Here is a 19,487-nt window from a genome sequence, read left to right on the forward strand (position 1 = left end):
TGACTATTTTAATGCTAATTAATATCGCTTCTTGATTCAAATGCCGTGTTGATATTTCATAAATTTTACTTTCTGAAGAACACACACCTGTGTACTCTAGTGTACATTTGTGTACATACACACCCACATATATTTATATATATATATATATACATATATACATGCATATATAAATATACATATATATATATACACATATACATATATATATATATTTATATTTATATTTATATATATATATATGTATATGCATATTTATATATAAAGAGATAGATTGATATATATGAATTGATATATATATATATATATATATTTCTGCTAGATATTTTATGTATATATACGCTATATATTTATACTCATCATTTCCCTGTGATCTCAGTGTGTCTGTGCTAAGCTTTGAGTATGCTTATATGAACCGTGTGAAATTGCCATCACTTCTACCGTGATGGCTTTCAATGGTAGCAGCGCTGTCACAGCGGCTGCCGTAGTTGCTGCTGTAGTTGCTGCTGTCACAACAACAACATCAACAATAACAACAACAACTACTACTACTACAACAACCACGATTACTTCGGCTGCGATTGCAACAACAACAACGCACCCCCTCCTGTTGTCGACGGTGCGTAATAATAGTTTGCTCATGGACAATTCCCGAGACACTCGGGTTCCGTTGAACGGAGAGGGAGTACCTGCAACAGGTATTGTCCAATCTGGAGAACCAACTTCTACTATGTCAAATTCTGACGCTGGTTATGGACTCCGCCACCCCTGGTGGCCAGCGGTTAGCGTTGCAATCTCTATGACTGTGTTCCTCTGTATATCTTTTATGCGACATCACAGAAAGTTCCAACAGAAACGTCGAGCCCTCATCGAATACATGGAGTACGAACTGTTAAGGAACGCTTCCTTCAGCGCAGGAAGCTTACCGTCACCATCAACAAGGCCAGCAACGCCTCACGGGGAAGTGTCTCCGAGGGGTGTACCCACACACATTCCATCACATCATCACACGTCATCATCATCATCAACATCAGCAGCCGGTCATGGTGATGGTGCATCCCATCAGCATCACCATCATCATCATCATCACCACAACCAACAACAGAAAGATTCACATCAGCACAACAACCATCACACTAGTAGCCACCACCATCATCATGCATCCGAAAATTTAGCTTCCGTTGCAAACTCTTCAGAAAGAAAGAGGTTCGGCAATGTCAAACACAATGGGCCAAGCCAGCAAGTAGCCCTTAACGGTTACCCAAGTAAATTCATTCAACGATTCTTACAACCAAATGTCTTTCCTGCCAGTGGATTTGAGAGTACTTCGAATTTCACAGAATCCACATGCTGCGAACTTTCAAAGGATTTTTGTGATCATCCATTGGACAGAAAAGGGTCTGTACAAACTGGGTTCCAATCACGGAAAGGAAGTAGGAAATATCAGCAAACAAGATCACGCAATGACGACAAGTCAGGAGTATACCGTAAGTATCAAGTTCTGCTGTTTACCAATTCCTTCTGTATATTAATGTAAACTCTTTTGATTCGGTGTGTCACTCATAATACTCAAAGAACACAACTGATTCTTTTTCTGACTTTCCAACTTATCTTTGAGATGTGCCACAACTATGGATATTCCATGAGGTTTGACAAGTTATTCCATTCTTTCCTTTTATATATATATATATATTCACTTTATTTCTACTTCATTATATAGTTATTACTATTATTATTATTACTATTATCATTATTATTATTATTATTATTATTGATTTTCCTTTTGCTATTCTTGCGCTTATTCTATCATTACATACACACACTCATGGATATGCATACACATATATACACATATATATATGTATGTATATATATATATATACATACACAAATACACTCATATTTATATACATATACAAATATATTTATTCATATAAATATACATATACATACACACATATATATATATATATATATATATATATATATATATATATATATATATATATATATATATATATACATGCATATATATACATATACATATATATGTATGTATGTATATATAATACACATATGTACTTGCATCTTGCATATTCATATATATTTTCATATACATACATGTATATATATATATTTATATATGTATATATATAGATATATAATCATATATATATATATATAATATATATATATATATGTACATAAATATATATATATATATATGCATACACTCACACACACACACAAACAGACATGTATATAAGAAAACTGTCATGTTGGCAAAGTTTATTATAGTATTAAAACATAGATTGTTTGTACACCCAGTGAATAAAACTCAAGAAAGCACTTTTAGTGAATAATGTCAATTGTATTATAAAACATATATATATAGCTAGTAGTGCATTTGGAACATCATTTATATATATATATATATATATAAACATATATGCACTTGGTAAAATAGTATGCAGTATCTTCATGAAGTAAACCTATAGAGTTAAACTTCCATTTTACAGTTTATGGTATGCTGTTACTTGTGAGTAATGTGCCTTCACCTTACCATTATTTATGGGCAAAGGTATACTGTGAAGGGCAATCTGGAAGTATTACACTGCACACAGACACAGAGAGGCATAAATGTACACATACACCTTATATGCATATATATATAGATATATAATCATATATTATAACAATAAGGGTTTTGCAACAAGCTGCTTGACCATATATTTTAGAAAATAGCAGCCAAATTTCTAAAGTTTTCTGTATGTGGTCAAGCAAGTTGTTGCAAAACCCTTATTGTTATAATTATATATAAAAAAAAAGTTTCTGTATAAGTTTTTACCGAATATGGTCCTTTTCCATACCGAAATACTACTAGGTGAAATTTGTTGATTTTATTAAATTAATTATCTTTCACCCTATATCTGTAATGAGCATATATATATATATATATATATAATATATATATATATATATATATAAAAAATATATATATATATATAATCATATATATATATATATATTAAAAAAAAATATATATATAATCATTATATATATATGTATGTATATATATGTGTGTATTTATCACTCACCTTTCCATTTATGATCTATAATTCTCTTGTCTAATAATGTTGAAGTACTATAAATGAAATGCTTTGCCTTAACTCTTTCACTTGGCTTTGCTTTTGAACTCCAATCTTGCTGAAGTTGATTCCGTTAACTGCACACCTCTTCAATGAATTTTGTGATCTCATGTTGATATAAGAAACCGTCATCATCATCATCACCACCTATACTAATGGTTCTCTCAACTGGGATCTGTATGCCCCCTTGCGGTTCCATATAAGATTTTTTAAAATTCATGCACGATAAATTGGTTATACATCTACACTACAAAAAATATTTTAGCAATTGTTTTTTTGTTTTTTTTTTTCATACAAAGACTAATAATGATTAATTATAAAACATTTGACATTTTAGTCACCAAATGGCTAGGAGTGTTCATCTTGGTAAAATAAGAATCAAAGGGCCCATAGGCAAGAAATGATTGGGGAGCACTGACCAATACTATAAAACAGCTTTAGGAGTACCAATCAAGTACCAATATAATTGAGTACCCCTTCTCTTGAAGCTCATGTTGGCAATACCAAATGGCTTGCTGGCTGACCTGTGAAATTTCAGGTTCCTCTGCTCAAGGCTTTAATTTCCACAGAACTTGGATTCATTCATCTTACTGTTACTGTTTCTAATGCTGTTTGATGCAAAATGTCTTGACCTATTCACACCAATCTTTGCTTCTAGGTGCTTTTGTTTCAGCCTTTATCTCTTTAGATAATTCTCAGTTAACCAGGTTTTCTTATCTGTTTTTTTATTATTATTTTGGTACTTTGTAACAATGCATTAGATTGCTAGGTCAATTTAGATGGATTTCAGGCTGATGGCAAAGCACATAACCCAACCATCACCATATTTGCTTTGTTATTCATCCATCTATGATAGCAAGATGACAAAATCATAATCGCATATGTGCATTATAAAAAAATGCTTAATGGCAGAAACGTTAGCATGCCGGGCGAAATGCTTAGCGGTATTTCGTCTGCTGCTACGTTCTGAGTTCAAATTCCGCCAAGATCGACTTTGCCTTTCACCCTTTCAGGGTCGATTAAATAAGTACCAGTTACGCACCGCGGTTGATATAATTGACTTAATCCGTTTGTCTGTCCTTGTTTGCTCTCTCTGTGTTTAGCCCCTTGTGGGTAGTAAAGAAATAGATATTTCATTTACCGTTACATTCTGAGTTCAAATTCCGCCTAGGTCGACTTTGCCTTTCATCCTTTCGGGGTCGATTAAATAAGTACAAATTATGCACTGGGGTTGATATAATTGACTTAATCCATTTCGCTGTCCTTGTTTGTCCTCTCTGTGTTTAGCCCCTTCTGGGTAGTAAAGAAATAGGTATTTTTTCTGATATTTTCTATTCCAAGTTCAAATTCTGTTGAGGTTCATTTTATTGTTCATCCTTTCAAGGTCGATAAAATAGAGTTCCAATCAAGCACCAAGTCAAAATAATTGAGTACACCCCCTCCTCCAAAATTTCCATCCTTGTACCCACAGTAGACAGAGAATTATTCTTTCACCTAAGGTAGCAAGCTAGCAGAATCAGAAGCATGATAGAAAAAATTCTTTGTGGCATTTCTTCTGGTTTTTCCATTCTGAGTTCAAATTCTGCTGAGGTCCATTTTGCTTTTCATCATTTTGGGGGTTGATAAAATAAAGTCCTGGGTCAATACAACTGACTTACTGCATCCTCTAAAATTGCTGGCCTTGTGACCAAACTTGAAACCGTTCCCTTTCATCCTTTTGAGGTTGATAAAATAAGTACCGTTTGAGCAGTAGGGTCAATATAATTGACTAGCCTCTACCCCAAAATAACTAGCCTTGCGCCAAGAATTTCGAGCCATTATTCATTCAACTATATAATCCATACTTTCATTATATCTCAGACCAATTCATTTCTCACAAAATTATACTTATGCCTTTTGATTCCAAAATATATATTAGAAATAAAAAAACACTATTATTTTCATTGTTATTAGTATTATCAACATGGTGACGAGCTGGCAGAAATGTTAGCATGCCGCGCGAAAATGCTTAGCGATATTTCGTCTGTCTTTGCATTCTGAGTTCAAATTCTGCCAAGGTTGACTTTGTCTTTCATCCTTTCAGGGTCAATAAATTAAGTACCTGTTGCATATGGCTCAGTGGTTAGAGCGTCGAGCTTACGATCGTGAGGTTGTGAGCTTGAATCCCGGACTGTGCTGCATATTGTGTTCTTGAACAAGACACTTTACTTCATGTTGCTCCAGTTCACCCAGCTGTAGAAATGAGTTGCAACGTCACTGGTGCCAAGCTGTATCAGCCCCCTTGCCTTTCCCTTGGATAACACTGGTGGTGTGGAGAGGGGAGGCCGGTATGCATGGGTGATTGTTGGTCTTCCATAAACAACCTTGCCTGGACTTGTGCCTGGGAGGGTAACTTTCTAGGTGAAATCCCATGGTCAGTCATGACTGAAGGGGGTCTCAGCAGTTGCGTACTAGGGTCGATCTAATTGACTGGACCCTCCAGAAAAATTTCGGGCCTTGTGCCTAGAATAGAGAAGGTGGTGAGATGGCAGAATCGTTAGCATGCTGGATGAAATGCTTAGTGGTATTTTGTCTGTCACTACGTCCTGAGTTCAAATTCCACTAAGGTTGACTTTACCTTCCATCCCTTCGAGGTCGATAAATTAAGTACCAGTTGAGTACTGGGGTCAATGTGATTGATTGTCCCCCTCTTCACAAAATCCAGACTTTGTGCCATTGTAGAAAGGGTTTTTATTATCATTGTTATTATTATCATTGTTATTATTATTGTTGTTGGTGTTGTTGTTGTTTTTGTTGTTGTTGTTGTTGTTGTTGTTGTTGTCGTCGTCGTCGTCGTCGTTGTTGTTAAGGCAGCAAGCTGACAGAACCTTTAGCACACTGGACTAAATGCTTAGCAGTATTTTGCCTGTCACTACGTTCTGAGTTCAAATTCCAACGAGGTCGACTTTACCTTTCAGCCTTTCGGGGTTCGATAGATTAAGTACTAGTTGAGTACTGGGGTTGATGTAATTAACTATCCACCTCCCCCAAATTTCAGGCATTGTGCCAATTAGTTAAAAGGGTCATTAGAATTATCAATAGGGCAGTGAGCTGGCTGAGTCATTAACATACTGGACAGAATCTTTAGTTACAAATGCATCTTTACATTCCGGGGTCTACTTTGCCTGTCATCCTTTCGGGGTTGATAAAGTAATGACCAGTTGAGCACTAGAGTGAGTGTAACCAACTTTCCACCCCAAAAATTAGTCTTATCAATATCACCATTACCTGTTTGAATACAGTTTCTTGTATTGGTCACTAGATAAGTTTCCAGTTCACATATCCTTAAATTTTATCTTAAGACCCTTGCACATATATAGCTAATTATCAAACTCCCTTCTTTCTTTGAATTTATGCTTGTTATTTTGTGATAGTGAAGGTGCATGGCTCACTGGTTAGAGCATCGAGCTTATGATCGTGAGGTTGTGAGTTCAAATCCTAGACCGGGCTGCGTGTTGTGTTCTTGAGCAAGACACTTTATTTCACGTTGCTCCAGTTCACTGAAATGTAGAAATGAGTTGCGACATCACAAGTACCAAGCTGTATCGGCCCCTTTGCCTTTCTCTTGGATAACACTGGTGGCGTGGAGAGGGGAGGCCGGTATGCATGGGCGGCTGCTGGTCTTCCATAAACAACCTTGCCCGGACTTGTGCCTGGGAGGGTAACTTTCTAGGTGCAATCCCACGGTCAGTCATGGCCGAAGGGGGTCTCAAGATTTTGTGATATATCAGTCTTGTGTTATGTCATAATGGTATGATATGTCGTATGATATATAAACCTTCTATGATCTAATGTGTTTTGCTTGTCCATATTATCTCATTATCTAGGGCAGCAAACTGGAAAAATCACTTATATGCTAGGTAAGATGCTTAGCAGCATTTCATCTGCCTTTATGCTCTGAGTGCAAAAATTCTGCCGACTTTGCCTTTCATCCTCTTGTGGGGGTGATAAATTCAGTACCAGTTGAGCACTGGGGCCGGTGTAATTGACTTACTCCCTCCCTGAAATTACTGGCTTTGTGCCAAAATTTGAAATCTGTATCATACCTATTTCTTTATTACCCACAAGGGGCTAAACATAGAGGGGACAAACAAGGACAGACATAGGTATTAAGTCAATTACATCGACCCCCAGTGCGTAACTGGTACTTAATTTATCGACCCCGAAAGGATGAAAGGCAAAGTCGACCTCGGCAGAATTTGAACTCACAACGTAGCGGCAGCCAAAATACCACTAAGCATTTTGCCCGACGTGCTAACGATTCTCTTCTCTTTATTGCCCACAAAGGGCTAAACATAGAAGGGACAAACAAGGACAGACATAGGTATTAAGTCGATTACATCGACCTCAGTGCATAACTGGTACTTAATTTATCAACCCCGAAAGGATGAAAGGCAAAGTCGATCTCGGTGGAATTTGAACTCACAACGTAACAGCAGCTGAAATACCGCTAAGCATTTCGCCCTACATGCTAACGATTCTGCCAGCTCGCCGCCCTAACTGTATCATATCATTATCTTATATATTTTTCTTGTTAAGTCATGTAAAAAGCCAAGAGGCTGATAGAAAATTAGTTCAACGAAACTGTTTTCAAACGTAAGATTAAAGAAATTCAAACTGCTGTCTTGCAAAGCCTCTGAATATTGACTTTGAACCCTGGCAAGAGGTGGGCAATACCAGCTGTTTCCAAATGATATAAAGATCATCATCCTAATGATACAAAGACTTCCTAATGATACAAAGATCTTCTGTAGTAACAACATCTTGCTTTTATTGATTCAAAATAACAAAAATTGTGAAGATGGAGAGCTTCTTACACTGTGAAAAAGAAAAAGTTTAATAACTTTTATGCATTTAAAGCACAAAGACACACCATCAGAAGTAAACAGTCAAGAAGCAGTCAATTCTACAAAGTACAGACTATGGTTAGCTGGTGTTGCATATTTCTTGGATGGTTTTCTAGTCATCATATGAGACATATGTGGTACCAAATGATATTTAATTGGTTGATGTTATTATTTAGCCCCAGGTCAGCCTTGATCAAACAAATATATGATCAAAAATGATTGTAAATTTTTAAATGAGTGTCACTGTCATGTCAGAGTGGAGGCACGTGGCTTAGGGGTTAGGGTGTCAGCATCATGATTGTAAGATTGTGGTTTCGATTCCTGGACCGGCTGGGTAATGCGTTGTGTTCTTGAGCAAAACACTTCATTTCACGTTGTTCCATTCCATTCAGCTGGCAAAAATGAGTAACGCTTCGATGGACTGGCGTCCCATCCAGCTGGGGAACATATATGCCATGGAAACCGGGAAACCAGGCCCATGAGCTTGGCTAGGCTTTAAAAGGGTGAAAGTGGTGACGTAATGGCCCAATGTTTAGGGTAGCGGACTCACTGTTGGAGGATCACGGTTTCGATTCCCAGACCGGGCGTTGTGTGTGTTTATTGAGCGAAAACACCTAAAGTGCTATGAGGCTCCGGCAGGTGACCCCTGTTGTATTCTTTCACCCCAACAACTTTCTCTCAGTCTTTCTTCCTGTTTCTTGAGTAACACTGTGATGGACTGGCATCCCGTCCAGCTGGGAGAAACACATACACCACAGAAACCGGTAAACCGGTCCCATGAGCCTGACTAGGCTTGAGAAGGGCACATAAGATAAGAACTGTCATGCCAGAAATATTGTTTATTTTCAATCTTCCATAAAAACATGTCTGGTCATGGGAAAACATTACTTTGCTTAGAAACTGGTGAGGTTTTGCAACAAGAAGGGCATCTGGTAATAGAAAAAATTCACCTCAATAAAGTCATCTGACCCATACAAGCATGAAAAATGGACGTTAAAATGATGACGATGATGACGATGCTACTGCTGCTGTTGCTGTTGATGATGAGGATGAAAATATGTTTTTTAGCTGTTGCTGTCTTCTTCTTCTTCTTCCAATCAGGACTCACGCCATTAACCACAAAGAATAATATCTAATTTGAGCCTACTCTAAGCCACTAAGAATGCATGCAGCAACTTGAAGATCCACCCATCAAAGATGCGATAGACTGGCGGTTGCACAGGCGCGAAAGCTACGTTGTTATCCTCATTCCGTAAATGGTGGCTTTTAACGGGTGGAGAGCTGAACCATCCTGCGGTACAGAGGATTTGCAATCTAGACTAGGGTCTGAAAGTTTACCACACCATAGTGGGTCACACCATGGCTCCTCTGCTTTGTGGCAGAAGTAGGAAGAAAGAGTGAGAGAAAGTTGTAGTGAAAGAGTACAGCAGCATTCGCCACCTACCTCCACTGGAGCCTCGTGGAGCTTAGGTGTTTTTGCTCAATAAGCACTCACAATGCCTGATCTGGGAATCGAAACCGCATTCTTACGACTGCGAGTCCACTGCCCTAACCACTGGGCCATTGCACCTCCACTGATGCTGTTGTTAACGTTAAAGGCGGATAGAGGTGAAAGAGCACAGCAGGGTTCACCATCACCCCTGCCAGAGCCTCGTGGAGCTTAGGTGTTTTTGCTTAATAAGCACTCACAATGCCCGGTCTGGGAATCGAAACTGCATTCTTACAACCGCAAGTCTGCTGCCCTAACCACTAAGCCATTGCACCTCCATTATCTGTTGATGTTGTCTGGTCCCAAGTTAATTCAGATCCAGCTAACGAATTATCATCAGTCTCATATATTATTCAGACAAAGCATATATACAGCTACAGTACCTGTGTTGTTGTTCTTGTTATTGCTGTTGTTGTTTAGCCTCTGGTCAGCTTGGCTCCAGCGGTCATGTTTAATATTCTAATCATCGCTTACTCATTTTTATTCTGGACATAGAATATCCAGGAATAAAATACATTCTTCCTTGTTGTTGTGTAGCGTCAGGCAACATGGCTTCAGCAGATCTATGATTTGGAGTAGTCCAGCCTTGACTTCCTCGTTTTTTATTCTGTCATAGTATACTTAGGAATAAATTATAAATATTGTAGAGCAGTGGTTCCCAAACTTTTTAGAGTCGAGACCCACTTAACTCTACTGAGTATCTCGATAGACAGCAGTTAATCAAAGCTAATGCGTAATTTTATAACTTTTTGCGACCCACTAAGATTCCGTTCGCGACCCATCTGTGGGTCGCGACTCATAGTTTGGGAACCACTGTTGTAGAGATTTGGTTTGAAAGAGAAATTTGAAAATTCAACTGCTGTTTCTTTTGTAGTCACATGGTTCCAGATTGGATGATATTGTTTGCGTTATTTATTTTGTACCTATTAAGTCAAGTACGTCAACACCAACATCAAAATAAAAATCAAATGGAAATTGTAGTTAAGATACCTGTGCCAGTGACACGTAAAAAGCACTGTCCGAACGTGGCAGATGCCAGCACCGCCTGGCTGGTGTCTGTGTCGGTGACACATAAAAGCACCAACCGGTTGTGGCCATTTGCCAGCCCTCCCTGGCCCCTGTGCCGGAGGCACGTAAAAAACACCCACTACACTCATGGAGAGGTTGGCGTAAGGAAGGGCATCCAGCTGTAGAAACACTGCCAAACCAGACTGAAACCTGGTGCAGCTTCCATGGCTTACCAGACCCCAGTTGAACCGTCCAACCCATGCTAGCATGGAAAATGGACGTTAATTGATGATGATGATTTCTAGGATGGTTTTCTCGTCATCATAAAAGGCGTATGCGGTGCTAAGTGAGGTCTGACTGGTTGATATCCTTGTTTCAGATTGAATCTAGTTTCCATCTACCTTAGTTTTGGATTAACCAAAATCTTTTGGGTGAAATTGGCGCAGATGAACAGTGTGTGAAAGTTCATCAGAAGGACAGTCTTTGTATTTCAGTTGTAGACAACCATGAGGTTGGGAAGAGAACTACTTGCAGCTATAACTACAGCTACAGAAGAGTGTAGAAAAGAACTGGAGAAGTGGTATTTATTCTATCAGTTTCTTTTGCTGAAATGCTAAGTTACAAGGACGTAAACAAACCGACACCGGTTGTCAAGTGGTGGCAGGAGGGAAAAACACACACACACACACACACACACATAAATAAATACATATATACATACAATGGGCTTTCAGTTTCTGTCTACCAAATCCATTCGCAAGGCTATAGTGGAAGACACTTGGCTAAACAAATCAACACCAGTTGTCAAATAGTGGTGGGGCAACCATAATTCCAAAGACACACATATATTTACATATATATACTCACATGCACTCACACATGTACACACACACACACATATGGCAGGTTTCCATACAGTTTCCATCTACTAGATTCACTAATGAGGTGTTGGTCACCTCATGGCTATACAGAGCTATAGTGGAAGACACTTGCCCAAGGTACCATGCAGTGGGACTGAACCTGTAACCATGTAATCGTAAAGTGAGATTATTAACCACCCAATCATGCTGGCACCAGACATTAGCTGCTGATCCTGTGCTGGGTTTATCTGGCTTCAGGGCGGAGCTTGTTTTTGCTCAAGTACCCCTTCTTCTTGTAACCCTTCTTCCCAGGCTAGCTGGGTAAAGATACCAGTTTAATCATTAACCTCCTAATTGCAAGTATGCTCACGAGAAAAAGAAGAAAGTCAGAACATAAATTTCAGTGGCTTATTACCTCTGCTGTTGCTGTTGCTGTTGAGCGAACGGTCTTCGTCCCAGAACTTGCAAGATGGGAGAAGTCCAAAACGTGGTCCTTTGCTATTCGTAAGACCCGCAGAAGCAAAAGCAGGTCAACCCCCGACACCAAGAGCATCGACGGATGGATGAATGCGCATCCAGGCTCAGCAGTTGCGTAGGAAGTCGGGGACAAGAAACAGGAAGAAAGAGTGAGAGAAAGTTGGAGGGAAAGAGTACAACAGGCGTTGCCACCACCCCCTGCTGGAGCCTCGTGGAGCTTTAGGTGTTTTTCGCTCAATAAACACACACAACGCCCGGTCTGGGAATCAAAACCGCGATCCTTCGACCGCGAGTCCGCTGCCCTAACCACTGGGCCATTGCGCCTCCACTACCTCTGCTGTCCACAGAAAGAGCACTTTACTGAGTGAAAAGAAGATTGTACAATGTTTTTTGTGTGAAGTGTAACATCACATAGCTGTGAAACATGGATGCTGAATACTAGGGATGTAGAAAGGTTGAAAATGAAATGAAGTTATCGTATTTGACAGGATTAATAATTCTAATGTGCGTAAATGACAGCACAAGTCAGCTGAGAGTAAAACTAGGTGTAACAGAAATCTGATCTAACATGCAGAGGAAGACTTCACTGGCAGATATCATTACGTAATATGTGTACGTTCTGAGTTCAAATTCTGGCGGGGGAAGGGGGTCAGCACATCGTCATCATCATCAACATCATCATTTTCATCATCATCATCATAATGATGATGATGATGGCCGTTTGCCAGCCTCCTCTGGCCCCTGTGCCGGTGGCACGTAAAAAGCACCCACTACACTCACGGAGTGGTTGGCATTAGGAAGGGCATCCAGCTGTGGAAACACTGCCAGATCAGACTGGGAACTGGTGCAGCCTCCATGGCTTCCCAGACCCCGGTCGAACCGTCCAACCCATGCTAGCATGGAAAACGGACATTAAACGATGATGATGATGATGAAGATGATCATGTCATTATTATCATTATTATGTGGTATTATCCGCACCCTCGCATTTGAAAACATCTGGATTGACGAACAAGATGTGGTCAGGTTTGTTGGAGACAAAGTAGGAGTTAATGGAAACTTGGCAGAATGTGACAAGAAATTGTCTGCAAAGATCCATTGAGATATTTCAATAAAGGTAATTTTCCTTTGACCCCTGCTATCCCTATTACCCACAATTATTATTATTATTATAATTATAATTATTATTATTATTATTATTATTATTATTATTATAAAGGCGGTGAACTGGCAGAATTGTTAGAATGCTATGCAGATTGCTTAGCAACATCTTATCCAGCCACACGTTCTGAGTTCAAATTTCACCGAGGTCAACTTTGTTGTTCATCCTTCTGGGGTTGATAAAATAAGTACCAGCTGTGCACTGGGGCCGATGTGACTGACTTGCCTCATTCCCCATAATTCCTGGCCGTGTGCCAAAACTTGAAACCATTATTATTATTTTTATTAATGTAGCTAAAGTCTGCGAGCTGGCAGAATCATTAGCATGCTGGGTGAAATGCTTAGTGGCATTTTGTCTGTCCTTACATTCCGAGTTCAAATTCCACCAAGGTCAACTTTGCTTTTCATCTTTTCAGGGTCAATAAATTAAGTACCAGTGAAACAATGGAGTCGATGTAATCAACTAAGCCCCATTCCCAAGATTTCAGGCCTTGTCTTTAGTAGAAAGGATTACTAAGGTAGTGAGCTGGCAGAATTGTTTGCATGCCAGGCAAAATGCTTAGCAGCATTTCATCCCGCTTTTAAGCTCCAAGTTCAAATTCCACCGAGGTCAACTTCATCTTTCATCCTCTTGAGGTCAATAAAAAAAGTACCAGTTGAACTCTGAAGTTGATTTCATTGACTTAGCCCATTCCCAAAAGCTGCTGGCTTTGTGCTAAAAATTTGAAACCAATATTTATTTCTTTATTGCCTACAGGGGGCTAAACATAGAGGGGGACAAACAAGGACAGACTTACGGATTAAATCGATTACATCGACACCGGGCATAATTGGTACTTATTTAATCAAGCCTGAAAAGATGAAAGGCAAAGTCAACCTCGGTGGAATTTGAGCTCAGAACTTAGTGGCAGAGAAAATACTGCTAAGACCCAACCAATACAAGCAAAGAAAAGTGGTTGTATAAATGGTGTGTGTGTGTGCGCGTGTGTATATAGACAAAGATACTTGACACTATGTCTTTCATTTGTTATATATTTACATATATATGTATATATATATATACATCATCATTATTTAACATATATATGTGTGTGTGTATGTCTGGATATATAAAAGTATGTGTGTGTATGTGTCTGCAAACATACCTTTGTAACTATGTTTAAGCATAAGTGCATGTCTGAGTTTATATATACATATATATACATATATACACACATACATACATACTTATATCTATCTATCTATTATATATATACATATACATATGTGTATATATATATATATCTCTCTCTCTCTCTCTCTCTATATATATATATATATATATATATATATATAATAATAAATATTAGGGAATAAATCCAAATTTACAGGAAAAAATCAGATTTAGGATTAATCCAATTTTATAGTAAAATATTATAAAATATTATTAGAGACAAAACCACTATTTTGCAAAACAAACAAGGAAAGATTTAATCAATACATAAAATTTTAATAATAGTCAAAAAAACCGCCACTACAATCATTTCTTGTCTTGATCGACAATCTTCAGGTGGACTTCCAATAATTCAGTTACAAATTTGTCCACCTGAAGATTGTCGATCAAGACAAGAAACGATTGTAGTGGCGGTTTTTTTGACTATTATTAAAATTTTATGTATTGATTAAATCTTTCCTTGTTGTTTTGCAAAATAGTGGTTTTGTCTCTAATAATATTTTATATATATATATATATTATATATATATATATATGTATATATTTATATATATGTACATATATATTTATACATATATACATATACACACACACACTTATATATGTACAAGTATATATACATATATGTACAAATAGATATATTTATATATGCGTGTGTGTATGTATATATATGTACACACACACTTGTGTATATGCATACATACACAAGTGTTGTGTGTGCTTATATACTTAGACGTATGTTGGATTAACGGATGCTAATCTAAAACACTTTTTCCTTTACATGCATCATTTTGGTTAAGGAAATATGATGCTATTGACAAAATATGTTTAATGTGAAGAATTAGAGAAAGAACAGGTGATGGAGGAATTTGGTTGATAAAGAATTAGAAGCGGACAAATAAATATTGGAAATTCTCGGATTAGAAATGGAAGAGAGTGGATGGAATTAAAGAAGAAAAGACTTGGACAAGGGATTTGCATTAATGATGATGATGATGATGATGATGATGACGACAATGGTAATGATGTTTGTAGTGTTGGTGGTGGTGGTGGCAGTGGTGCTGACGATGGTGATGGAAGTAATGTGGCGGTGGTGGTGGTGGTGGTGATGGTGATAATAGTAGTGGGGATGGTAATCGTGATGATGATGGTGGTGATTGTGGTGATTGGGACATTTGTGTGATGGGGTTGTTGGTGGGATTGACAACACTGTGATTATAGGGGTGATGATGATGATGATGATGATGACGATGTTGATGACGATGATGGTGATGATGATGATGATGACGATGATGATGATGATGATGATGAGGATGAGGATGATGATGATGATGATGATGGTGAGGGTGATGGTGATGGTGATGATGATGATGATGATAGTGATAATTGCAGTGGTGGTTGTAATGATAATAAATATTATGACAATGATAGTAGTGATACTGATGGTGGTGGTGGTGGTGGTGGTGGTAGTGATGATGATAATGATAGTGATGATGATGATGATGATGATGATAGTTGTAGAAGTGGTGGTGGTCATGATGATGATGAGGATGATGACAGCGTTGTTAGTAGTAGTGGTGATGGTAGAGGTGATGGCTGGGCTGCTGCTGCTGCTGCTGATGATGATGATGATGATGATGATGATGATGACGATTACGATGTTGATGATGACAGTAGCTGCTGTTGTGATGATATGACAGAAATGAGATTTCAATCCTGTTGCAGTCTTTGCTCCTTCATTTTCATTCATTTTCATTCATTTTCTCCTTTTTTTTTCCCCCCTATTTTTGCCAACTCTAATATTTCTAAACATTTTATATAATTTATATTTTTACTGTTAACTGTTAATTATACAGAATTCAATTTCCTGTTAAACTAAATATTTTTTCTTGAAATTATCTCCTCTTTTCTTTGAGGGCTACTAACGATTACCACCAGGCTTTTATCATTTCCTCCAATTAAAAGGCAAACTTCAGTTCATTTAGATTTGTTGGCAATCATTCGGTGCGGTACAATTTCCATGAGTTAAATCTTAATTTATTTTTTAATTCATACTGTTGGCCCACATGAGATATTTCCCTTAACTCATTTATTTGTAATTATATACATGTATGTATGTATGTATGTATATATGTATGTATGTATGTATGTATGTATGTATGTATGCATGTGTGTATGTATGTATGCATGTGTGTATGTATGTATGCATGTATGTATGTATGCATGTGTGTATGTATGTATGCATGTATGTATGTATGCATGTATGTATATATGTATGTATATATGTATGTATGTTTGTATGTATGTATGTATGTATGAATGTGTGTATATATGTATGTATGTATGCATGTATGTATGTATGTATGTGTGTATATATGTATGTAGGCATTTCCTTATTCAGTTTTGTTCCAAGATTTCTTGCCAATAGAGAAAGAACCGGTTTCTAACCTAGATCCAAGACTCCTTCATTGGAATTTCAACATCAACAACAGGTTATTTTTTTGTATGTATGTATGTATGTATGTATGTATGCATGTCATTATTCAGTTTATTTCAAGATTTCTTGCCAATAGAGAAAGAACCGGTTTCTAACCTAGATCCAAGACTCCTTTATTGGAATTTCAACATCAACAACATTATTTTTGTATGTATGTATGTATGTATGTATGTGTGTATATATGTATGTATGCATGTCCTTATTCAGTTTTGTTCCAAGATTTCTTGCCAATAGAGAAAGAACTGGTTTCTAACCTAGATCCAAGACTCCTTCATTGGAATTTCAACATCAACAACAGGTTATTTTTGTATGTATGTATGTATGTATGTATGTATGTTTGTATGTATGTATGTATGTATGTATGTATGTATGTATGTATGTATGTATGTATGTATGTATATATGTATGTATGTATGTATATATGTGCAGATTTGTATGGCTTATGTATGTATTCTCATGCATATAGTTGCATATCTATACATGCTCATATATATTTAAATGATAAACTTCTGGAAAGTTTTACGGATTTTTACATTTCCAGTGATGACTTGGATCTGTAGTCTTTGAATTAGCTGTCTGCTTTCAGCAGAAGCCTAATTTCTCAAGATTGGTATTTAGATGTATGTATGTATGTTTGTATGTATGTATGTATGTATGTATGCATGCATGTATGTATGTATGCATGCATGTATGTATGTATGCATGCATGTATGTATGTATGCATGTATGTATGTATGCATGTATGTATATATGTATGTATGTATATATGTATGTATGTTTGTATGTATGTATGTGTGTATATATGTATGTATGTATGTATGCGTGTGTGTGTATATGTATGTATGTATCTATGTATCTATGTATGTATGCATGCATGTATGCATGCATGTATGTATGTATGCATGCATGTATGTATGTATGTATGTATGTATGTATGTATGTATGTATATATGTGTGTGTGTGTATGTATGTATGTGTGTGTGTATATGTATGCATGTATGTATGCATGGTAAACTGTTGCACAGAAGTTAGCAGTTTAGCAAAAGAAATTGATAGAATGAGTATTAGACTTGTTTATGGTGGTGCTCCAACATATCTACAGTCCTACAACTGAAACAAGTAAAACATAAAAAGAAGATCGTGTGTGTGTGTATGTGTGTGTGTGTGTGTGCATGTGTATTCATATAGGCACATGTCTGGGCAAGATTGTTCATAGAAGACCTGCAGTCACCCATGCATACCAGCCTCCTCTCTCTCCACACCACTGATGTGTTATCCAAGAGGAAGGCAAAGGGGCTGATACAGCTTGGCACCAGTGATGTTGCAACTCATTTCTACAGCTGAGTGAACTGGGGCAATGGGAAATAAAGTGTCTTGCTCAAGAACACAACACACATCCTGGTCAAGGAATCAAACTCACAACCTCACAACCTTGTTGTTACATGACCATAAAGATCACCTGTCATCCATTTTGGGTTACAAGGACTTTGTGAAAAGGTTTTGAGTCTTTCCAAAATACATGTGGTCTTTCACTGCATACTCCACCCATCCATCCATCCATCCATCCATCATCTTTTTTCAGTATCTCAATGTATCCATCAGAGTTGAGTCTTTTTAACCCTTTCATTACTGCATTTATTTTGAGATTCTCTGTGTTTCTTTCAATTAATTTTAAATATAACAAAGAACTTAGTAAAATAACTTAGTTATCATTAAGCTAGTGTTAGGAACATAAATTGTGGCTAAGGTTTGATGGAAGATTTTAATTCAAAACTTATGAAAACAAGACATTTGTACTCGGAGCCAGAGCCGGTTTCAGCCGGGTTAGTAACAAAAGGGTTAAAATACATATGGCCTTTCACTGCATACTCCATCCATCCCGGGTTTAACATCATCATCTTTTTCCAGCACCTCAATGTATCCATCAGTGTTACTTCTAAGACCCTGTTGAAAAATGTGAGGTAGCAAGACATGACCTTTGTAACTCACAACTCCTGTGGGTATCAGAAGAATTTGCACATAACATGGTATTTCTCCTGTTAGACTTTTGGTCCTGGTCAAAGTTTTCTCAGAAAAAAAATCAAAGCTTGCTGCTTGTGAGGTTAAGTAACCACTCAGCATGGATCAAATGGTTTTCCCGTGTCTTTGCAGCCATGAATTTACCTCTCCTCAATATATGCAGCTTGTATCAAATATCCTTGTGCACCAGTTTTGATAATCTACTCTGACACCTGAAGTTCTTTGATGATGACCCCTGTTAATTTTCTAGGATGTTTTCAACCTGTTGGATAAATTGTGATGCCCTTATAGTGTTTGGACATTTAGAATACTTTTCTCTCTCTCTAATACATTTGAAACACTCACACCAAAGGCTTCCAAATTCGTCCAAATTTTAGATACAAAAGAGATTGCAATTATTTAGAAAATTGGCAATTTCTGAACTGTTGTTTTCCATGCACAAGGCAACTATGGCAGCTTGACTTTCCATTTCTTATTATTAGCATTTTATCTGTAATGAGGAATCTGAAAATACAAGCTTTTCAATCAGTTTGAAGAGAGTAATATACTGATGATTAAATGATTAAGTATCCTGAAATACCCATTGCACTTTGTATATATATATATATATATACATATATATGTGTGTGTGTGTGTGCATCATATATATATATATATATATATAAAAGCGGTGAGCTGGCAGAAACATTAGCACGCCAGGCAAAATGCTTAGAGATATTTCGTCTGCC

The 19,487-nt window shown here is 37.4% G+C and overlaps 1 protein-coding gene across 1 annotated transcript in view; it reads left to right on the forward strand.

The window, feature by feature from the left end:
- Window positions 1-268: 268 nt before the first annotated feature.
- Window positions 269-19,487, forward strand: part of LOC118761183 (protein roadkill-like) — a 38,766-nt gene continuing 19,547 nt past the window's right edge. The window contains exon 1 of the mRNA XM_036498908.1: window positions 269-1,487. Within this exon, the coding sequence (XP_036354801.1) occupies window positions 446-1,487 (1,042 nt within the window). The 5' untranslated portion in view covers window positions 269-445. The remainder of the gene's footprint in view (window positions 1,488-19,487) is intronic.

The sequence above is a fragment of the Octopus sinensis genome, unplaced genomic scaffold (genome assembly GCF_006345805.1).
Source record: "Octopus sinensis unplaced genomic scaffold, ASM634580v1 Contig10237_ERROPOS200000, whole genome shotgun sequence".
NCBI lineage: Eukaryota > Metazoa > Mollusca > Cephalopoda > Octopoda > Octopodidae > Octopus > Octopus sinensis.